The sequence below is a fragment of the Pipra filicauda genome, unplaced genomic scaffold, assembly GCF_003945595.2.
Source record: "Pipra filicauda isolate LSUMZ 115617 unplaced genomic scaffold, ASM394559v2 scaffold16_size7369187_pilon, whole genome shotgun sequence".
Taxonomy (NCBI): Eukaryota; Metazoa; Chordata; class Aves; order Passeriformes; family Pipridae; genus Pipra; species Pipra filicauda.
Window position 1 is genome coordinate 3,172,909 of NW_024104207.1, and position 24,263 is coordinate 3,197,171.

Below are 24,263 nucleotides of genomic sequence, written 5' to 3' on the forward strand. Positions count from 1 at the left end.
GCCTTCAGCAGCAGCTGCTGCAAGGAGTTTAGAGGAGACAGCACTTTCCAATATAATGGCATGAAATGACAGATGGCACCTTCCACCCTGCCATTATGGTGAGGAAGGATCTGCGTGAGAGAGCTTCCTGTTTTGCCATCTATTGGGACATGTTGTAGAGGATTAAAAACACCTCTCTGAACTTTCTATCAAAGTGCTTGTGCAGCTGAATTAGATTAGAATCACCACGATAGCATTTCGTTAAATGAAAGTAGCTGAGTAACAATGAGGGAAGAGAGCTGTGGTCTCTACATGTTTCTGATGCTGTTTTATCAGGGGCATGACTCTTTTATTTAAGCTGATACAATCTGTCCTGTTGCGCAGTAATCAAGCTATTGTGGGGAGAAGGTGCCTTTCTCCCAGGTGACCTTTTCTTTCAGTGTAGGACCTTTAAACAGGCAGAAGCTGTGCTATTTCATACACAGATAAGGCAGAAAATGCACAGGCTGTAAGAACAGGATTGACCTTCCCTCTCCTTCCATCTACACACACACATCATTTAGATAAATTGCACAATTTATTTGACCAGGAAGATTTTTAGGGAAAAATCCACTTAAAATGAAAGAAGTGTAAAAATACATTTGAAAATATGTGTTTTAATACAAACTAACTGTCGTCATGTGGTTGTGTAAAGAAATGAATACCTGCCACTGTGTTCATCGACACCAAAATTAATTTGCTTCTCCAAAGAAAAGGTTTTGAATAATCTGTCCACCATTCCTAAAAAAATTCTTCATGAACCATCAGTATTTTATTTTCACTTTGCTCTCTCCCAGGACAAAATTAGTAAGAGATGGATTGTGCTTTCCTTACTGTGCAACCCATCAGCCATTTTCACACTACTAAATAGAGAAACGTTCTTTTAGGGAAAGAGAGATTCCTGTTGTTGGAAAGATTTATTAGGAGTAGGGTCAATGTAATACATTCCCTAGCCTGCAAAATCCAAGCCATTTTTTCTGGTGCTGGTATGTGGCACATTATTATCAGTGGATACTCTCAATGGAAAATGTTTTCTTCCTAGTTATTACTAGACTTCTGTTGGGTTTTGATTTCTGGTGATCAAAAGAACCCTGTAGTCCTACTGAGAGAAAGAGATGCTATCTCTGCTGTAGCCAAGACATGATATATATGTGGCTTTGAAAGTTAGAACCAAAGCTTTATACTGGAAGTGAAAGACCAAAGAAAGGATCAAAGTTTAGGAGTGATGCATGTATGACAGCATCAGATGGGCTGCAGCATGCCTAGCAGGGAATCACTATAAAGGTAACACCCACAGATGCTTACAGAGTGAATTAGCAGTTCTGAGGAAAGAGTGCAAGGTGAGTAGAAGTGCTTCTATGTTGCTGAGGTTTTGTTTTCTTGTTTAAGTTTGTGCAATATTATTGAATTTATTTACTTTAAAGGTACCAATGGTTTGTAATTTTAATTTTATGCAAGATCTACCGGTGCTTTCTACCTCAACCGCTTAGACTGTCAAATAAGGCACGTTAATGTTTCTTTCAGATAGCTGAAAGTAAGATCAGTTAATGTGCCAGCTCCCTCTCCTCCAAGTTTTTTAACTAATTTCAGATTTATTTTGGCACACAGCAGCTGCAGTAACTTGAAATTCATGATAAGAGATTAATGATTTGCTGTATATATTCCTAAAAGTCTTCAGATGTGTATGTTATAGAACCGTGTGCCAGCAAGGGTCAGAATTAAAGCTTCCCTTAGTATTACAAAGATTTAAACATGTCACCTTTAATATTCACACTCTCTGGCTCCTGGCATATCTGTTTCATATCTGACATTCGTGGTGTTGACTGACTCCCAACAACCTGCAGCTGAAAGGACTTAAAGCTTTTCATCTTTCTAAGCAGACATGAACAAATTAATCCGCCCCCAAATCCTGTGATGGTGGACATACAATCATTTTATGGAGCCACGTACATGACTTGCTCAAGGTCGCCTGCCGTTGTTGGACTTACAGCCAGGATTAGGATTCAGGTCTTAATTCAGGTCCCCAGTCCTCTGCTCAGATAGCTATGGCACGCACTTCTGTGCAGCTTATGGACAATACTTCTTTTGCCTAAAAATGTCCTCAGAATTACAGTTAGAGGTTGTAAGAAATCGAGGAGGTCATCTGGATTTATTGCAGCAGCAGCCAGCACAAGTATAAACTCCGTGCGTTCACACTCTTATGCTTCAATGTAAGGGAATTTAGATCACATTTTTGCCCGGGGAAAAAAACCCAAACAAACCCAAATAATATCATTGGCAGTGTTTCCTAGCTGCTTTGCAGACCTGCCATTTGTCTATGCTCAAAAAAGCTTTACAAAGGTAGGACAGCAGATCACGTTCAGGAAAAACATTTTACAAAGCTCCTAATGTTCAGGTCTTCCTTCTAGCCACCTCAGTAATACAGTAAGCATTATTGGAAAGACTAAGAAGGTCCAAACAGCTTTATAAGAGGCAGGAGAGAAAATGGGAATCTTGTTATATACAGCTTTCTGCAAATTGTAAATGCAGAAACCTGTGTTTCAAATTAATTCAGCAACAAAAATCCTATTGATTTTTAGCAGTGGAGGAATGCATTCATTCTGTGTTTTGCCACGTGAATTTTCTCAGAGCTCAGCAAGGCTATTCAGAATAATCCCAGCTTGCGGGACTGTTTAGGTCTTAAAGAGATGTTGTCCTGAAATAATTTGCATTTTATAGCTTTCATGGTTCATGTATTGAATTGACCTTGATACTGAGTCACCAAAACAAATATTTTGTGACCTGTTTTTCATCACTAATTTCATTCTGACATTTCTCTAAACTGAAAATGGATGTTCATTTTTAAATTTGTGATTTTACAAAACAAAAATTAATCAAAGAGTGCCTGTATGTTCCTTCCAGTTTTGAAAGCAATAGTGCTTTACTTTTCAACTCCAGATGGCACTGCGGTGCTTAACACCACCCCGCTGGGGAGGGCTGCTGGAATGCAAAAGCAGGCAAGCCCCTGAAAAACAAGGGCTTGCTTGTTTTATGAGAAATCAGCTAAGAGTTTTTCCATGCAGATGTCCTATTTTGCTTTCAGTTCAGTGAAGACTGGGCTAACAAATGGTAGCTTATATGCCTGAGATAGGATTTGTGGAAGAAAGGACTTGCTTGTCTGTACTTGCAGGAGGTCACAAGGGTAGTAGCCCTTGCCTGCACCAGCAAAGCCTAATGCAGCCCACACTACTGCCAAATGAAGGGAGAAGCTCTGCTGTTGCACAGCGCTTTGTATTCATGGTGACTAATCCTATCACTGTATAACTGGTAATTCTGCTTTATAAAAATGTATTTTCAAGGCTGGACTGCAAACCATTGAAGTAATGAGGTTACTAATATCTTTTCTAGGGAAAGCCATAGACTTTACTGCTTGGAAGACATCCTTTGCCATGTCATGTCATCACCTGACTATTACAAAAATGTCTACAATAAATAATATTCTTCCTTCATGTTCATCCATTGTAAACCGGGGAATAGCATGTTCATATATTTGCTTAATGATACACTCACACGCGTCTATACTGCATCTTTTCTTACATATTTTTCTACAGATTCTATCCCCTTAGTTTTATAGCCATTTTAATTTTGTAGAAGTCTACCAGACTCCTGTCTTCTCTTTTAATGCTTCCCAGCTTCCACTGTAATTCTCAGTTTTGCAAAGAAAAATTTCTAAATGCTTGTTACATGACCTATGGACCCAGATGAAGTTCCCAGCTCCCACTGCGCAATCACTACACCATTGCTCAACCCAAGGCTCAGTAACATCACTGGTTCTTCTGTGCATTTCATATAACAGAGTTCTGGAATTTGCTCCATAGGCCATGATATCCTGTTCGGTTCCAAGCAAAACTCAAAGAATTTACATGGGTTCATTTGCAGTATATTGTATTTTTAACTGAAGTAAATCCTTTCCCATTAGTTAATGAAGCAACTGAAGACATATAGAAAAGGCAGGAAATTTGTCATACATCTTCCAGCACAGATGACTGTTTCGTTACAAAAAGTTTATGGGAAAGAGGTGAGCTCGTAAGACAAAAAAGAATAAAAGCGAGAGAGATATGACTGTTTTAAACAGGCAGGACCTTAAAATAGTCTTGGTTCTCTCTGAAGGACCATATGGAACACTTTTCCAAAAGCATAAGAAGTGCACACATACCTGCCCCCACACACAGAGGGTGTTCTTAAGCTCCCCCTAGAGTTATGAAATATTAGTGTATTTGCCATGTTAGTTCTGGTAAATGAGTAGCTCTAACACCAAACAATCCTGAATGTCCTACATTACTAACAATGCCTCTGAAGACTGAGAACCTGTACCACACCTGCTTTTGTTCCATAGCTCTGTAGCTCTTAATTGTCTTCTCCCCCTCAAAGTTGCGTAAGGACAGTGGTGGCTCCTGACAGCATAGTTGATATGTTATCAGCCTGTGTGACACAACAGATAAACATTTCTTCTTTCAGAGCGTGTTCATGTCCTTTCTAGGTCTTCTGAATAAAACTCAGAAAATGTCCTGAAATCAATTCTTTTAAATTCAAAATAAACTTTAATTTAAGAACACTGTCTCCAAGTAAAATTTATATACATTGTATTTATAATTTTGCTGCTGACAAGGTAACATTTACATGTAGTAACTTGCATTACTCACACTTAAATAGGATCCACTCAGTGTTAGACTGAAACCAGTGCCAGAGCAAATGTCTGAAAAAAAAACCCTTTTGTGTATAACCATGACACATATGATGAAAACAAAAAAATATAAGTATCTATCCTAATGAGAACAAACCAAAGCACCGTTGTTACATCATTAGAAAAACAGGATTGGCAGTAGAAACTATGTACATTTTCTGAAGAGACATACAGAGTTGTGGTGGGTTGACCCTGTCTGGATACCACTAAAGCCGCTCTATCACTCCCCTCCTCAGCTGCGCAGGAAGAGAAAATGTACAGAAAGGCTCATGAGTCGAGATAAGGACAGGGAGAGATCACTCACCAGTTACTTCATGGACAAAACAGACTCAACTTTGGGAAATTAGTTTAATTTATTACCAATCAAGAGTCTCACATACTTTAAAAGGTTGCAATTTGGGGTTTTTTGCCTTCTCTTACATGCCCAGGAAGCTGTAAAGTGTAACACAAATAACACAAGTGCTGTCAGCCTCCAACCTAACAAAACAGAATCAGCAACCATTTGCTTTTCTGACCAAATAACTTATATAGCAAGGGCAGTTGCATCAGACAAACATGTTTGATGTCTTCTATGGTCATAATCTAGACTTACTCTAAACCTGTCGGCAATTAGCTTGTTGCAAAACGTTTTTGATTCATTTTGCAAAACAGAGACCGGAGACAGTATCTGAGGAAAACAAAGAATGGAAGTAATATCTATGGATAGTGCAGCCTTCCAGAACTGAAGCAGGAGAATGAAACATTGGATGGAATGTAATGGAAACTGGTTTGCACAAAAGAAGTGAGTTTGTGTCCTAATTATTGTCCGGTGGAAACTCATTCTGCCAGCTCCTTTGTCGGCCATCTTCCCCTCTCTCTGCTTGCTGATGAAAAGGGTGCAAAACTTTGTTTCTTCACTAATTTAGGCCTAAACATTTTTGTTCATTTGTTTGTTTTTTTAAAGTACTACTCTGTTGCTGAACAGCCTAATATTTCACTTTTTGCTTCTGCTAAACCTGCTGCCAGATGAGGGCTGGGTGTGGGGGATGTGACTTAATATTAAATGCAGAAGTAGCGGTATCCTGAACAACCATGTATGTTGGGGATCAGAGTTCTTTTACTCTCTTTTCAGCTTTCAAAACAAAGCAGCAGCATTTATGAGATCACAGAAAATTTCAAGCCAGTTACAACTATCGTTCCTAGAGATTACTCTAGAACTAGATATTTTATTATTTTGGAGTGTTACATAAACATTCCGGAGAATGCTCTTGGTTTTCCCACTGAAGTTTTATTGTGCAATACTTGCCTTTTCTCTAATAAACTGTTTGCACATGTTCACTTGTTTCTCTGAAAATCTGGTGTTGTGGAAATATAAATTTTAGCTTTTACATTTTTCCGCTGCTTCCCTTCCTCTTAAGGGAACAATTCATCCTCCTCTTAATGCCAAAATGCAGTGATTGGTAGAAGTGCTGGGTTTTTTAAGTGTACCTGTTTTCTAGCAGCCATAGCTATGCAGGCAGATTTATAAAATTATTAGGATGGTGACACGTTCCTATTTTTAATGAGAAAATAAACAAGCTAAGGCTGAAGTTTTATGGCTCATCACAGTAAAGAGCTAAACTTCTGAAGTTTCTCATTTTAACTCATTCTGAAACTGTCTAAACCCACCCAAGTTTTTGTTATCTATCATCTTTTTTATCATTATGAAAATAGTGTCTTTAGAGCCTGCTGGCAGAGATCATTCTTAGAAAATGATAATCATAGTGTTGGTATTTCTTCATATCTGGGCTGACCATTTCAAACATCCCATCCCATCTTCTGGAACAAGCAGACCACACCATTTTCCAAAATTAATCCAAAGAAGATGGCAAACCAAGGGAGTATTCGATTCAAGTTCAATGTAACTGCAAAAGAAAACAGAACAAATTTATCACGTACCATTTAAGAAGATCATAGAAACCATGTGAGAATTTATATTCATTTGCATGTATAAGAAATCACACAGATCTGCATTCCAAAGCCATGCATAAAATTAACATGAAATTTTGATTTTCCAGAAACTCCAAGAATTCTATTTTATGTTTTAATGATCCATGATGAATTGTTTCAAATTCTAATTATGGATCTATTGGATATAATACAGCATATACAAAGGGATGATAGTGAGATGAGGTGCTTTTTCTTTTCTTAATAATAAAGTTTTTTGTTTCAATCACTTTCTATTAAAGTCTAAAGTTTTAAGCTAGATCTATCAGTCACATATCTGATATTGATTAAAAATATAGAAAGAATAATGTAACACCTGCAGTCTCTCACACACATTCTATACACATAAAAATAAAAAAAAGCAAAAATGTACCTCTAATTGCCTGAGAGTTTGATATCAAGACAAACACTTTTATAAACGCAAGGCACAAAGGTGTGTAGTCATGTTCCCAAATAACAGCTGGGATTAGCAAAAGCTTTCCATAGGTGGACAACAGCAGTGCTTTGAGAAGTAAAATGAAGTCAGACTTTCTTTTCAGCATTTCAGGTGTCATCCACCATAAGGTAATAAAAATGCCAATGAAAAATGAAGTTTGTTCTAAAAGGGAATAAGAGGAGTTGGAAAGAGAGAATGAAAAACAAAATCAATACTTGTCTTCTTTGAAAAGGTCACCAGCAATGAACCCTTTTCATCCAGCATAAGAAAAAATACTAAGGTGAAAACACCATTGAGCTACTAGACTTTTTTTGACACCATATTCCTGTGTTATGGTGGAATTAATGCAGATGTCAAAGACCCTCTCATAACAACTGTAATAGATGAGTTACTACTGAAAAATGAATTCAACATTTTTACTGACATGTTATAAGCAACATTAGACAATATATGATTTAAATTAAACTCTGAATGTCTAAGAGAAATACTAGTTTTAATCTGCAAGTTTGATGTAAACACTATCACCTGAAAAGTATGAGAATAAATGCATTAATCAACATAAAACAAAAACCCTCTCCTGCCCTCAAATGTAGTCTTAGAGCACAGATGTGTTTACTCTTTACTGGTCTGTATTTTTGCACATTTATTTAAAAAAACCCCAAACCAACAGATACGGCTTTTTCCAATTGTTTACTTTTGTAAGGCTCCTTAATGTTGTATCACCTTAATGAATAATATACCTTGAAGTCTACATCAAATATGGAATAAGGCTGACACCTACATTAGTCTTCAAACTATGTCAATAGATTCAGGCAAAGATTTCTGAATATTGTCACTTTTCAGTGTTTTCATATCTAATGCTAATCATACCAGTCTGAACTGTAATCAGGATCAAAACAGGCATTTAATTAAATGAAGGCAAATTAGAGAGCATGTGTGTAATAGTGTAAGCATACAGGGTTCGACATAACATTGATTCTGTATGTATTTTTGCAATATGGGCTTGAAAGACTGATGAAGATTTGCGATGCTTAAAAAGTAGACAGTGACATATCATCAATCTTACCTAAAGAAGCTATGCCAAACATTCTATAAAAATCCCATTCTTTGGCATATCTGATTAAGTCATCAGGATCTGTATTTTGGCTTGAATCCTGTAGCTGCAACCACCTGATATAAGCTTCACAGAGCAAACAAAATATGCAGAGCTTTCCATGAATCTAGTAAATGAACAAATAATAAAAGCATTAGTATTGAAGCAGCATAAATTTAAGCATTAGTATGAAATCGGTATTTAAAATATATTTCAACATCTTTACACAAACAAGCTCCATAGGTGATTCTGTTGAATCACTAGTTTAGCACATCATCCTTTTAATATCAGTTACGTCGACAGACAAATTACAACATGTAGAAAACTGCATGAATAGTTCAATATAGAAGAATGTATACAACTGTGGTTTCTAAAGCCTGATCCATACTTTTCTAAAATTGGGAAGGCTGTTTCATCTACGAATGCAAAACCAAAACTGTGCCAGCTAGGAGAATTATACTATCCAAAATTCCAGTTTAAGGGCAACTCTCCCATTTGGCAAACTGGTTTATATAGCCTTGTTTTTCACTGGGACAATCTCCATTAGAAGAAACTAGTAGTGTAGTTATACCAAATATTTCTTAGTTAGTAAAGGGTGAGGCGCCAAAAATAAATGGAGCAATACAACCAAACAAAAATATCCTCTGAAATGACTGCAAAAATGATGTTGTGAGGGCCCAAAGTTAGCATGTTTCCACATTAAACAGCTTATAAACTGTGTGTATGTGAGGTGATTTCTGATTTCATAGAGATTTAAAGACATAAATGCAATTTCTGTGCATGGATTCTATTTTTTCCATTAGAGGCGAGTTATGCGAATTGCACGTACATGCCCAGGCTTAGCTAGTTTAAAATTCAACTCGATTTATTTGAATAGATAACATTTCCACAGATAGAATAGTTCTTCCAGAACCCTCACAGTAAACATCATTACCAGTCTCCAGAAGCACCAAATTAATAAAAAATATTTAGTGAGATTTATGCTTGAGAGATGAGGCGAGTATATATATCAACATTGCTTAAACTGGACTGGCTAAGAGGCATCAACATGAACCCAGCACACACTTATGCTTGGATAGTTTGCTCTAGATTAGCTGCCCTCTCCTGGGAAATCAATCCTTACAGTAAAACTACACAATTCTGTCAGAAAGTATACACCTGTACACTACAGCCTGGCCAGCCCAACTAAGTTGATTATGTAACTCTGCATCAACAACATTTGAATCTTTTGCTGTAGCTTTGAGAGCATGGTTAATTAATCAGGAAGAAACTCATGAGAAATTAGTACAGTAGGTTTAATTGCCACAGTATTGTTAATATGGTATGTTCTACTCCTATAGCTCACTTCAGAGAGAATTGTTTCCAACAGAAATTTAATTTGGAAATTAATTTGAAATTAGATCTTTCTCTTACAATGTAATTTAGCACATCATCCTTTTAACATCAATTAATGTGATAGGCAAATTGGGGGGTTTAGAGAACCGTATGAACAGTTCTATACAGTTCCTTCTCTTCAGTGGGTAAACTGACTGCTGTATTTGCTGGTAATGTGACATCACTACTGTGAAGACAGAAACTGTCTTAGTAACAGCTGGAACTTGAGATTTCATGTGTTCTATTTATGATATAACTGGTTCAGCTTGCTGAAATCTGTGGAAGGGCAGGAGAAGAACAATCTCTAAAATTTTATAACTATTACAATCAACTTACCAAATCTAAATATATTTTTAACCAAAAAAGTCACAAAGTAGGGGCAGAGCAACTTACATTTATCTTTGTATTGAAAAGAATGTGCCTGTATGCTTGTGCTTTACATAAGACAGCATTAATCAAGATGATAACAGGATCATACTCAATATATTTGTCCACAGGTTTCTGGCAGGATTTCTGAAAGTTAAAAATCAAGAATTAGGGAAAAAAATAGAAAGCAAGAGTTTATGAAATGTTCCTATAATCTTAGCACAACTGCATAAATCCAAACTAGCTATTTAATTCTTTTTAGTCTTTCCTTAATTTTCAATACCTTTTGAATCCATGAAGAAAAATTGCTTCCCCTCTCTTGATACTGCAGTTGACACACAGGCTTCCCATATAAAACATAAAGGTACACTATCGATTTTTACAGGCTTCAGATTAACACTGCTAATAAACTATATAAGCATGGACTTAGTTATCATTTTGTGCTCCGCAGATGCAAAAAATAAAACTACTTTCCCAAGACTCAAGAAATGCACCAGTATCTCGTTAAAGGTTAACTTATCATGCCTCATCTACTGGGTATTTCGTTTGGGTTATTTTTGGTAATTTTTTGGAAAGAAAACTAATTTCTTCTATCACTTCCTTCTTTTCAGAGATGCTTTATCCTCCTATCCTACCTTCTTCTTCCTTTCAAGAAGACAGTAAATGTTTTTTGTTGTTGCATTGTTATTCCATACTGTTGTCTGGATGTTTCAACTGATTTCCCATTATTGAACAAATATCAATATATTCAGAATACTGATAATGTAGTTTTCATACACAGCTATAGCCAAAGAGTCAGAAGGTGCCACTAAACAGTGGTAGGACATTAGACCATTACTTCTTCAATACATGTGCTGGTTGCTCCTGTTCCTGCTGGAGAGGTTATTTCACCCAGACCACTGGGAACTGCTTGTCATCAACCTCCTCCTGCTTTACTGAACTACCTGCACGGCTGATCACTCCTTGAGTTAAATGAGAAGGGATAACAAAAGGCTGATACACTGTGAGCAGGAAGGTTAAATAACAGTCTTACAAAAGGCTCACCTAGCAGACCTGAGGGGAGAAATAACTTTTAGCAGAGAGCTGAGGAGCAGCAGCAACCACTTCACCTCAAACAAGTGCACTTGCAGAAGGGTGCTTGCCTGCAGGTCAGCTTTCTCCTGCTCCCGATCCTCCAGTTTGGCTTCTTGTCTCCTCCAACCTGTCCTCAGCTAATCCTGCTCCCCTGGGCCTTGGCATTAGTTGCCATGCTCAGAGTACAACAGTCCTAGAAATGATCTCTATTTCCATTTTAATGACGGTATGGCTGTGCACTACCAGAAGAGACATGTATGCACACCACTTTCTGAAATGCTGAACGGTCGAAAATGCAGCATCAAACAGCACACACCAACAGACAAACTCCCAGGAAAGGAAAAAAAAGTTTTTTCAGTTTTATAGATTCCTTATGTCTATGGTACAAACAGCAACTAAATATCACGCAGCTGCTAGCTCACTTTTCCCCCAATAGGATGAGGATGAGAATCAGAAAAAGGTAAAATGCATGGGTTGCAATAGGAACAGTTTAATAAATGAAATAAAGTAAAATATAGTAATAATAGTAATGAAATGGAAGATAAGAATAGAGAGAGATATAAGACCCAAGAGAAAAAAGTGCTGCACAATACAATTTCTTACCACCCACTGATCGAAGCCCAGCCTGTCCCTGAGCAGTGATTGGTCCCTCCCAGCCAGCTCCCCTCAGTTTATATACTGGGCATGACATTCTACAGTATGGAGTATCCCTTTGGTCAGTTTGGATCAGCTGTCCTGGCCGTGCTCTCTCCCAGCTTCTTGTGCACCTGCTGGCTGGCAGAGCATAGGAAACTGAAAAGTTCTTGATGTGGGGTAACTACTGAGCAACAACTAACACAGCAGAGTGTTATCAGCATTATTCTCATACTGAATCTAAACCACAGCACTGTACCAGCTACTAGGAATAAAATTAAATCAGCCAAAACCAAAAAGTGTCCAAAGTTAATTTTGCCTTGCTATTTAACAGAATTATTATTGTAAAATCCGAGAATGCAAAATTTCATCAGCAAATTGACTCAAAAGTCCAACATCTATATCAAGAAAAACATCCAAACAAATGCATAAATTGAATAGAATGTCTAGGGAATATTACAACTACTAATCAGTGTTTCTTGGTCCACTTCAAGGAAAAATTCAATTCATTTGGATTAAAAAAGAAAATACTGTGTATGATAGTACACAAGTTAGATATAATGAATTCAAAAACTGACTCAATTAACGAAGAGTTTGATAGGTCTAAAATTAAAGTGAGTGAGATGGAAGAAAGGACATAATTAACAGAAGACCACAGCTACAGGATTTAACAGAGTGAAAAAGAAATTGCCCCTTTAATTAAAGGCAGTGTCCTGCTTCATTTCTTTCTACTGGGAAATCATGAACAGATATTTTTATATGTGGTAATTTACATATGTCAAATCTCTGGGTTGATGTAGCATGGGAAAAGTCCAATTTTTCTAATAGGTTTATTCACACAAGCACTGGACAAGTCCATACAAAATAAGATTATTCTTCAACACAACGATTGTCATAAAGGTTAGATGAAGGATATCTGACATACTCTTGGATTTATTATGCTCTCAAGTTCTCCTACAACAGAACATTTTTTGACCAGGATCAAAAATCTTTCTGAGTAAAGAATGGTATTTTCAATCAGAGGATCCCAACTGAACACTGATCAAAAAATGTGCAGTTAAGAGGTACTGCAAAATTTTCACTGACAGCTGACATGAATTTTAGACCATTAAAACATATCGAACCAACCCTCTGGGCAAAACCAACGATACAGAAATTCTACTGCAGATACGTAAGGAGATTGCTACAAATGAATACACAAATAATGGTGTCTTCTGCCCCACAGTTTCTGGCAGCCAAATACGAAATTGTCTGCAGCTATAAAAATCATGTTTAATTTAGTATTTCTGTCTTCTAGAGCTAGATGAGAACCCTATTCTTAATATATTTTATATTTCCAGTTTACTTTATTTCTATCTGAATCTCTGTTGTAAGATGGAAAAGTCCTTTGTGCATATCCAGCCATCTAGCCAGCATGAGCTCATCCAGGGATTTGTGAGCCCTACAAACCACCTCTGCTGCAAAAGACTTGCGTACGCACTGCCAGAGACCAATTGGACAAGATGATGTTTGCTATACCGATAGAATATCACAGAATTAACATGTCCTCTAGGATGAATTTTTCTCCAGACCTGGCCTTTTTGATTATTTTTCTGGCTATACTACTAAAACATCTGACGCTAACCTTAAATGCCTAGGAAGGAAACCTGTGACTAGAGCCTGACTTCAGAAATCAGTGCAAGCAAGGGCTGATGCAGTTTAAGTACACATAGGTTTAACCAGATAGTTTTATCTAGTTAAAGTAATGTAACTTTATTGACACTGATAATCACTAATACTGTCAGAGAATACTGGTATGAGCAACTCAGCTCTGGAGAACTGCTTGCACACTTACTTTTAAGAATTCAGACAGGCAATTTAGAGTGAACTGGAACGCTGGTGCTCACGTCTCATTCCCAGCTGCAGTTCTGCACAGCTGTAGTCAATGGCCTTGGCAGCATGAGTGAAAAAGGCCATTCTTTAACAAACCTGAGCTTTTTCAGTCTTCTCTGGGCTTTCTTGAAGAAATGCCTCAGTTATCGTAACCAGTTCTAAAGCGATAGAAATGACTGGATTTCTCTATGCTTTTAGCCATTTTTCAATTTCTTCCTTAAATATGTAACTGACATCAGAAAAAGGAAGTAACCGGTATTTTTTCTTGAAAAAATAGACATTACTTTGACTAAAAGGTATTTTCAGATTATGTTGCAGAAGAGGAAAGGTTAAAGCTGACACCATAAATTCTATTTATACATCTTCTGAATTCGTAAATTTAAGGAAAATTACAAGAGTTTGATACTGACACACGAAAGTCCAACAGATACCGTGGTCCCCTAAAAAAGAGTGTTGAAAGTATTTCAATATTCTAATAAATTTAAACGGGTATTAGTTTAGGAACTGTTTGACTAACCAAATATTTAGGAATATTTGACTGTGCTTGTCCATTGTTTCAAAATAAAAAAAAAAAGCTTCCATTTTCACAGTTTAGAAATTTACTTAGTTTCTTTTCAAGAAATAAGCTAGTACAACCATGTTCTTCATAGCATAGTAGATCATATTCTTTTTGATCAAAGCAATCCAAAACATTTAGGGAAAGTAATATATATTTTAACATCTGAGTTGTATTACATATAACCAAAAAAAGTACTCATAAGTAAAATTACTGATATGTAATTCTAATGTTTATGACCTTTTATAAAACACTGCTCAAAAGACATAACTCTTCTTTGTTCATCAAAGATGAAAACTTGCAAACAGCGTTCACAAATGTATGCCCAATACAATAAAGTGTACAAATATTTGAGAAAATACCTACTGTCTCTGAAGGATAAAGTTCCTAAACATTACTTTTTTGGAGTCCAAGCTCCATCCTGATAAAAAAATACCAGGAAAACCACACCAGGAATAGGTTTGCAAATCTCTGGACATTAGAAACATCAGTGAAACAGTTTCATTTTAGTTTGACAAAAATATGCTACAATTTTTTGCTGGACTATACATACAGCAAATTTTAATAACATTTACATAACTTTGACATGAACATAGGTCTATTTACATAGGTTCACAGGGCAAATTAGCACAGAGCCATCCTCTTGTGAGAGTGCCCTGAATCCCAATTGCCCCCTTAAACAGTAAAATGTAATTAGCTGTGCTGCTTTCAGGAGAGAGTTCTTTATTAAGGATGCAATTAAGCGTCATAATAGGCTGAAAAATGAAACAGCCTGGTTTCAGATGCATTCCATTTCAGAAAACAAATTAAAAATATTCTTTTATAATTTTTTCCTACATGACACATTTTCCAGTAGAGCTGGTCTGTAAATAGTTATGTAAAATTCGCATACTTTATTTTCCAGGATGATCTTTGTAGTCTTGACAGATTTGTTACCTTACCATATAAATGCTTTGCATTCAAAGCATTTACAGTCTCTCCACCTTGCTGCAATAAAAGAGCTTTTCAATTATTTTTTAATTGCAGAAAAGCTAAATGAAGTGTGCACTACTCAGGCAATTTGGCTTTCTTATTACAAAACACAAGGGGGATCCTGACTGAGCTCTACATACTGCAATGAATAATTTTTTTCCCTTTGTTAGGGTCTGGAATGATTTTAACAATTAATTTTTAAATACAACAACATATATAAAATTGAAAACCAAATTTTTAAAAAGTTTGCATGTTTTTCCTTCTATTTCTGAGAAAGTGAAGTTTGCTAATTTCCTTCTATATTCATTGCACTTTGCGGAACTTATTCTAGGTTATCCAAATGTGTTCCCACCCCCTGCCCCAGCATTAATATTATAGTAGCAATGTTATCTGAGCAGTATTTTTTTCTAACTCTTCTTAGTGCTTGGTTTGTAATATATTCAGTGAAGATTTGCTGTATTATTTACAGATGAATTAAGTTTTAAGGATTTCAAAATAATTAACAAAAACCTTACCTAGAAAGAACCATATAGGCTCACTTTCACCATCACTTCTCATTTAGAATAGGGTAAGCATCAGTACGTTCACAGATTAGGACTAAAACCAGACCCATGAGCTGAAAAGTGACAGCCAAATGTCACCTTCATTGGAGGCAATCCTAACATGTCTGCACATCCCTACACCCTCTCCTGCCACTCCCCAGTTTTCATGCTGAGAACAAAGTATATTAAACAGGTCTTCCTGAGGAGGTGAGTTTGCTCAGAATTTTATTATCTCTTTTTAGGTGCCTTTGAGTTCTTTTTAAGGAGCAACAGTCCACCTGACTCTTGTAATGGCACTTCCACAGCCAAGGATACGTAGGATGAGAAAAAGGTTCATCCACTAAATGTGAATCTTGAGCAAGAATGAATGTGCAATGCCAGAAGTCTGGGCTAGGCATCTGCTGAAACTGGTTTTGATTAAACAAAACAGATATAAAAAGAAGTTATGGAACTCGAGGAATTTGTAGCAGTTAGCGATCTTGCAGAGCTCTTAACAAAATATATGGCCTTTCCAACTCAAGCTTCATGGTACTGTGCGGAGTTCTATGTTTTACAGAAGAAGGTTCCTTTAGTTTCTTCAGTATCCATTGCAAATTTATTCCCAGAGTGGATAGTAACACTTGTGAGGTTGGGGTTGTTCAGTTGGAGAAGAGAAGGCTCCAGGAAGACCCTATAAGCAGCTTTCCAGTAGCTAAAGAGAGCCCACAAGAAATGTGGAGAGGGACTTTTCACAACGACATGTAATGATATGACAAGTGAGAATGGCTTTAAACTGAAAGAGGGTAGAGTTAGAAATTCCTTCCTGTGAGGGTGGTAAGGTACCGGCACAGGTTTCCCAGAGAAACTGTAGATGCCCCATACCTGGAAGTGTTCAAGGCCAGGTTGGATGGGGCTCTGAGCAACCTGGTCTAGTGGAAAGTGTCCCTGCCCTTGGCAGGGGCTTTGGAACTAGATGATCTTTAAGCTCCCTTCCAACCCAAAACATTCTATGATCCTATTATACGGCTGCAGGCACAAGGTTTATACTTGCTCTTTTGTATCCAATTTGTCCTTGATTTCAAATACTAGTGTGAGATTCCAGATGAAAGAGCTCCAAAGAAAACAATTTACATTTTTATCATGTACCAATGATGAATTTCACCATGATTTGACCACGAACAATCTGATGCAGATCATATCCACTACTAAGCATGATACATTATCCTAACACAAGAAAAGCAATTAAAAATCAATTTTTCCTTGTAGTGTGCATGTCTAAAGCCAGCAGAAATCCATTTCTATCACTTTGTTTGCCTTTTACCTAAGAAAACTACTGATCTCATCAGTTTTTGAAAAGTCAGAGATTTTTTGTCTATGTTTTCAGTTGCTTTACGCTCTACAGCAACGAGCCATATAAAGTGACTGCTGGGTTGGGAAAAGAGAAAGACATGAATCAGCTCTTTCTACTATAATCAGTGATTTGTACATACCTTATTTCCACAGCTGCTTCTTGGTAACAAAAGCTGAGATCTAATATGTATCTCTTTCAACCTGAGGTAGGCCAGTTTATATTTCCCCAAATGTAAACTGCCCACAGAAGTCAACCTACAATCTCTGCTTTTGATCTAGGAAGTGTCTGAATGACTCAAAGTTAAAAAGCTGTAAAGGAATTCATCACAGATTTCATACAAAGCGTTTTGGTCATGTGTTATGTTCATAGCTTCATGGTTTGTAAATTAATGCATCTTCTATCAGCATTCGCAAAATGCCAAGGGCTTCAAAACCAGAGGGAACAACCACAAAGGAAATTTGAATGATACACACCTAATTCCTTAGAAAATATTCAACAACTGGTTCAAGCACCGGGTTTCCTCTATTTTAGAGAGACCAGACAGGATGTTATGAAAAAAAGTCACAGATAAAATCAAAGGCTTAGTCAAGTTGTATTTGCAGATCTCTCCATTCCATTTTTTCCCCATACTTAGCTTCCTAAGTGATCCAATTTTTTACATGCTACCAAAAAAAGTAGAAAAAAAAGTAAAAACTGACACCCGAGACACATCTACACAAACCCTATCAAAAGTTGAAAACAGTAACTTGGAAATACTTGAAAACACTGCTGAAAAAGGTAAATGTTTTTTTGCTGCCACTGCAAAATCTCCAAAAAAATAGGAGACGCTAAAAGAGAAAATAGCTATTTTAATATTTTGAAAACACTGTGAAAAAAAATAACAGAACTGTGAGAGACAGAGTGGGAAGGGAGAGCAGTAAATAGCCTAGAACATGCTGGTGCCATTTCGGAAAGCTGGGTAAGTAATACAGAAGTCCTTGTCTGTACATTCACAGAATCATAGAACATCCTGAATTGGATAGGACCCACAAGAATCATCAAAGTCCATCTCCTGGCACTGCACAAGACCATACCCAAGAATCACACTATGTGCCTTAGAGTGTTGTCCAAATGCTTCTTGAACTCTGTCAGGCTTGGTGCTGTGACCACTTCCCTGGGGAGCCTTTCTGGTGCGCAACCAACCTCTTCACGAGGGTGAAGAACCTTCTTCTAATATCCAACCTAAACCTCCCCTGACACAACTTCATTCCTTCGAGTCCTGTCACTGGCCACCACAGAGAGGAGATCAGTGCCTGCCCCTCTGCTTCCCCTCATGAGGAAGATTTGGACTGCAATGAAGTCTCTGCTCCAGATCCTTCACTATCTTTGTTGACCTCCTTTGGACGCTCTCTAACAGCTTTATATCTTTCTTACATTACAGTGCCCAAAACTGCACACAATATTCAAGGTGAGGCCGCACCAGTGCAGAGCAGAGCAGGACAATCCTCCCCCTCGACTGGCTGGTGATGCTTTGCCTGATGCTCCTCAGGACACAGTTGGCCCTCCTGGCTGCCAGGGCACTGCTGACTCATATTCAACTTGTCACTGACCAGGTCCCTTTGAGTAATCATCAGTCAGACCGTGACATTTAGGTCCAATGGTATGGGAGCTATGTCCAACCACATAGCCATGCTCAGATTCACCCTTCAGCGAGAGCCAAGCCAAGCACACACAGCAGCAGACCCACTGCACGCCCTGTACAGGAGTGCACAGGACAGTCGGGACAGTGCTACCATGCAGGTGCCCTTGAGGAACTGGAGGAAATGACACTGGGAAGCAGGGTAGATGTAAGACCTACAGAATCACAGAATGGGTTGGGTTGGAAGGGACCACTGTGTGTCATCTGGTTCAACCTCCTTGCTCCAGCAGGGTCATCCTAGAACACATGGCATAGGATTGCATCCAGATGGTTCCTAAATATCTCCAATGAGGGAGATGCCACAACCTCTCTGAACAATCTGTTCCAGTGCTTGGTCGCCTGCACAGTAAAGAAGTTCTTCCTCATATCCAGGTGGAATTTCCTGTGCATCAGTTTCTGCCCATTGCCTCTTGTCCTATTGGTTGGGACCACTGAGAAGACCACCTGGCTCCATCCTCTGAGCACCCTTCCTTTAGATACGTACATACATTGATGAGGTCCCCTCTCAATCATCTCTCCTCAAGGCTGAACAGGCCCAGCTTTCTCAGCCTTTCCTTATAACACCTGGATTCAGGGAAAACGGTCACAACGCCGCCAGCAGGAGGCGCCCCAAGGGACCGCAGCGCGCTTGCAGGCGGGGCCTCCACCACGTGCCACCACCTCCGGGCGTCGGAGCCTCCCACGCGCATCCTTCCCTATCCTTCCCGCCCCGCCCCGCCGCCCTGGGCGCGACTTGACTCACGCAGATGGAGATGCGGAGCACCCCGCGCCGGTAGTCCCGGTACAGCTCCGCCGCCTCCCCGTTGCACTCGATGCAGCGGTAGGCACCGAGCGCCGCCATGGCGCGCGACAGCACCTCCCAGCCCTCTCAGCGCTCCCAAACCGCCGCCTCGCTTCCGCGTTCGGGGGCGCAGCCGAGCCGGACCGCGCCGCCCTGCATTTCGGGAGTTGTAGTTCTCCCGCCATGGCCGCCGGCTGGGGCGCTTCAGCGGAGAACTCTATGTCCCAGGGGGCAACGCGGCGGCGGCCCCGCGGGAGGGGCGGTGAGAGCGCCCCGTGTCCCCGGCGGCGGCAGCGCGCATGAGCACTGTGAAGATGGCACCTGCCGGCGGGGTGGCGCGGGGTCTGTGGGTGCCGGTGGCTCTGCTGGCCCTGCTGGCCCGGGCCGCTCTCGCCCTCACCGAGCGCTACCCGGCGCTGTCCCTGCTCCAGCAGGAGCGGCACCGCCAGCGCCACGGCCCTGCGGGGGAGTGGGCGGAGCAGTACTCGGCCGAGTGCGGTGAGTCTGGGGCGTCGCCGCGGTGATCGCCCGCAGTGCCGGGTCGGCGGTGACGGAGCCGCTGGACTGGCGGCGGGAGGCAGTGGGGTGGTGGTGGTGGGCGGCCCGGGCGGTGCGGGGTTCCGGCGGCCCCTCGGCTGTGCGCGCCGGTGCCGCTGAGCTGACTCATCCCGGAGCATCTCCCGTGCGAGCGGCACCCCCGAGCAGCGCGGAGCGGGGGCTGCGGCACCGGGCACAGGGAAGGCTCTCACCCCTTGGACGGAGAAACCGTACGGCGTGTGGTACCACACTGGAGGATTCCTGCTGCCCCACTCCCCTCCCGAGCCTGGCAGCTGGATTCTGCCTGCTTTTTAATCCCTTCACTCGGGAGCGTGGGGACATGCCAGCACCTTGTGCTCACTGAGTTTCTTAGTACAAGAAAGACAAGGAGAGGATCCAGTGGAGGCCCGCAGAGATGATTAGGGGTCTGGAGCATCTCTCTTATGAGGAGACACTGAGAAAGCTGGGCCTGTTTAGTCTAGAGAAGAGAAGACTGAGAGGGGATCTCATTAATGCATTTAAATATCTCAAAGGCAGGTGCCAAGAGGGTGGTGCCAGGCTCTTTTCAGCAGTGCCCAGCAGCAGGGCGAGAAGGAATGGCCATAAACTAAAACAAGCAGAAGTTCCACCTCAACATGAGGAAGAACTTTTTATTGAGGTTGGCAGAGCACTGGAATAGGCTGCCCAGTGAGGTCATGAGTTCTCCCTGTCTGGAGACATTCAAAGCCCACCTGGACTTGTTCCTGTGTCACGTGCTCTAGTGACCCTGTCTTGGCAGGGGAGTTGAACTAAATGATCCCCAGAGGTCCCTTCCAACCCTGAGAATTCTGTGGTTCTGTAAGTTGGATGTGGCTTGATTTATTTTCAGCCACAGTTACACGTATTTTGCTGGTGAACTGGGTGCTTTTCTTTATGAGAAGTTTGGGTAGCAGGTCTTCTGGTCTTTTTCAAGTTAATTGATGGCTTGTAATACAGGCACAGTTAAAACTATTTTTGTGTTTCAATATCTTTTGCATCAGAAGCATGTGGCTTAATCTCTTGTGATCGTTGATTGTGAGCATGGTGTGAATGGACCGTACAAAAATGCCAGTCTGAATCACAATGTACACGTAGTACAGATGAAGAAAAAGGTTTATCAATTCATTGGAATGTAGACACTAAATTATATATAGGAGAATAATCAGTAATGTGTCATGACTTCTTAGCTGTCAGCACCATTTTATGATTTTCCCCCCTTTATTTCATTAAGCCTGTGCTCACATCAACAGTTCCTGTGGTCCCTAAGAACTAATATGCAACTAGTGTAATCCACTTGAATTACAGATTTTGTAGAAATACCTTGTTATGTATTTGCTGCATCTGTGCTTTTTCCTTTCCCCCCCCGCCCTTTGTGTGTGTACTTTTGTCTTCACATTATATAGTTCTTTGGTTAGTTGTTATCACTTTTTTGGGGGGGTGTGGGTGGCTGCAGTGGCTGAGAGCCACAGAATGTAAACACTAAATCAGATTGTGAAAGTTATCTCAGATAACCATTGCTACACTTTATTCAAGTTTAAGCACAAAGCCAAGAAGACTTTCACCCAGTGTTGAGATCAAAATCTGTACACCATACAAGTTAATAAATGGCAAAGCACTTGATTACATCTGTTAGTAAACTTGACGTGAATGATTGACTCAGGATACTCCTTCAGAGTGTATATGGAAGATTAGATTTTGGTTTAATGGTGGATGTTGTTTTAAAGAGACCAGTGTATCTGGGATTGATACCAGGAACTCTGCTGAAATCATCAGGTACCTCAGGTACTTTGCGTGCATGATAATAAGATAGCCCTTAATTACAAAACAATATACTTATCTTGAAATAGCTGTATACCAATTCACTTCTTGCTATTTAAATAGCATGACTAAATAAATTGCTCATTATAAAATTCCTTTTGCTCTTGGTCTTTTGTTTCAGTACAACTTTCACAGAAGCTGAGATTCTTTTTGTTTCAAGTACTTGAGGTCCCGGGTAATTTCTCTGGTTGATGTTTCTTGTTTTTCATAAAGTTGTTAGTGTGGTACAGTTTTGATTGTATCTGACTTGCAGACAAAGGCAGATCCATTCTTCTTTGTGAGTAAAGCAGTTTGTTGCCCCCAAAACTGCAAGATATTAGGAGTCCTTTCCGCACTATAGCTTGTAACAGGTAGGCTGTTCTTATTCCCTGCCACCTTATTAAAAAATTCCATCTCTGAATTTTTGCTTTTGTGCAGAACACTATTGTGGAGGTAGGCCATACCTGCACCTCTTTGTTTTGGTTTCTAAAGTGAAAATTACTCAGTGAGTCTGCAGCCAAAACTCACTGATTTATGAGCACCAACAAGGAAAAAGTAACATGTTAATAATGCTGCCATAGCACAGGAGGGTTTGGCCAACGTGAGGAACAAAGGGCAGTGTTGAAACCTGCTGTCTTTTTGGGAACTATGGGTGGTGAGCCACTGTTCTCACAGGACTTTCTGACTTTATACTTTGACCTTCTGCTTTTTAGCACTCTTACTGCTGTTGTAAAACTTCTACTGGTTATCATTTATGGCTCAACATAGCTCCAAGTTCCTATTTACAGGAAATGATTTTAGATGCTATTTTGACTTCTCTTTATAAGGAGACTTTTTCTCTTTTAGCTCTGTGATTGTGAGAAATAGGGAATTAACTAACTGCAATCCTTAAGAAGTCAAAGAGCACACTGCCCCCCAGCCTTTCAAACTAAGCTTCAAGCTTATATTTACAAACATTAGGGGAGATGATAAAATTTGGTATTTGTGGCATGGATTCAAAGAGATAATACTGTATATCTGCTTTTTCTTGTTTACTCTTGAAATATTTCAAGATAATAGAAGCTTTAGGACCTGAAGATTTAGAGGTACCAATTCTGCAATTAAAGCACCATATAGAGGAAGTAGTGACTTCTATAGTATATCAATCTGGGGGGATTGTTGATTTTTATTATTACTTGTTTATATGGTGTCTTAAACTTTTTCTCAACAAGCTGTGTTTGACTTTTTATAGGTTTGAATCAATCCTACCCTTTTTGTAATGCCCTTCTTATTAACGTACCTGTGGGGACCTTTGTATGTGGTCAGTCAATTACGGTTTACTATTCTGGCTGCTTTTTAGTCTTTATATCTCTGTTTTCTGAATCTCCAACAGCAGCTCTTTCCCTGCCTCTGTACAGTCCATTCCATTTATTTCCTCTCTGGGATTGCAATGATAATTTTATTTATTATTTCTGGGGCCAGAGAATGGAATCATAATGCTAAAAGGGGACATGTCTACCCCAAAGTTTTGTTATTTGCTTCCAGCATCCTCCTTTTTTTACCTTCACCCCCTTTTTTAGTACCTTTTTTTTTTTTTCATTTATTTTTAGCCAAAAACAGAAGCACAAGTAAACAGAAAACTAACTATATAAAAGCAGTCATGAAAACTATTGCTTCCCTGGCTGTGTGGATGTAGTGCTGTGAGCAGAAAGCACTTCATGAAAATTTTGCCCAGTGGAGTACCCAGTGGGGAAACTGTTTAGCTGAACATGAGGAGATGTGAGATGTGATAATAGAACACACATGTAAGGTATTCCTAAAGGTATTTTCTTTCTTTTCCCCCAGATTCATCATTTTTGCACTTCCATGAATCGGATTGTGACATAGGAGGGTCATCGTCTTGTGAATCTATGCTTTCTCTGAACACAGAGAAAATTCTGGTATGCTATCAAGAATATAATGTACAGAACAATTTTAATAGATTGTTGAAGTTGCAGATCACTTTTGCTCCTTAACCAGTTAGAATGAAGTTCAGGGAAGTAACTACAAATAGAATCTGTTAATCAGTAGGTGTAGGTGCCCAAAAGACTTAAGTATGAATGAACTCATGTTGCTCATAAAAGTATTACTTTGTAGTGCTCCATCTCAAGTCTGTAGGGCTGTCAGCTAATTGAGACTGATGTTTTCACTGAAAGCTAACCTTCACCTCAATTAGTCAACTGATTAATTGTTTGCATTTAGGGGTGCAGGGGCTATGCCTGAAATAGGGGAAGGTGCATTATTTTTTACCCAGATTAGCTTCCTGAGTTTTACCACAAAATGTGTATATTTGCAGGAATAATGACTTGCAATCACTACAGAAATAACATTGTGCAAAGACAAGAGTTAGAGGCTTCAGGCCATATTTCTCTAAATGTAATGCAGACATGGCATGTGGTGAATATTCTAACAGAAGAAGAGCATTTCTTGGTAGAGAGACTTCAAGAGGATTATCTTGTAATTTGAGTTTTCTTGCAACA

General features: G+C 39.5%; 2 protein-coding genes across 3 annotated transcripts in view; one reads left to right on the forward strand and one right to left on the reverse strand.

Annotated features, from left to right (window-relative positions):
* Positions 1 to 5,075: 5,075 nt before the first annotated feature.
* ARV1 (ARV1 homolog, fatty acid homeostasis modulator) lies at positions 5,076 to 19,510 on the reverse strand. Its single transcript, XM_027721396.2, has 5 exons — positions 19,375 to 19,510; positions 10,003 to 10,122; positions 8,209 to 8,362; positions 7,080 to 7,304; positions 5,076 to 6,624 (listed from the first exon to the last, which is right to left on the reverse strand). The coding sequence occupies exons 1-5, from the start codon at positions 19,471 to 19,473 to the stop codon at positions 6,518 to 6,520; spliced, it is 705 nt and encodes a 234-aa protein (XP_027577197.1). The 5' UTR covers positions 19,474 to 19,510; the 3' UTR covers positions 5,076 to 6,517.
* A 187-nt stretch (positions 19,511 to 19,697) lies between these two features.
* Positions 19,698 to 24,263, forward strand: part of TTC13 (tetratricopeptide repeat domain 13) — a 40,101-nt gene continuing 35,535 nt past the window's right edge. For both annotated transcript variants that reach the window (XM_027721377.2, XM_039379521.1), the window contains exons 1-2: positions 19,698 to 19,911; positions 23,590 to 23,684. In XM_027721377.2, coding sequence (XP_027577178.1) covers positions 19,713 to 19,911; positions 23,590 to 23,684 — 294 coding nt within the window. In that variant the 5' untranslated portion in view covers positions 19,698 to 19,712. The remainder of the gene's footprint in view (positions 19,912 to 23,589; positions 23,685 to 24,263) is intronic.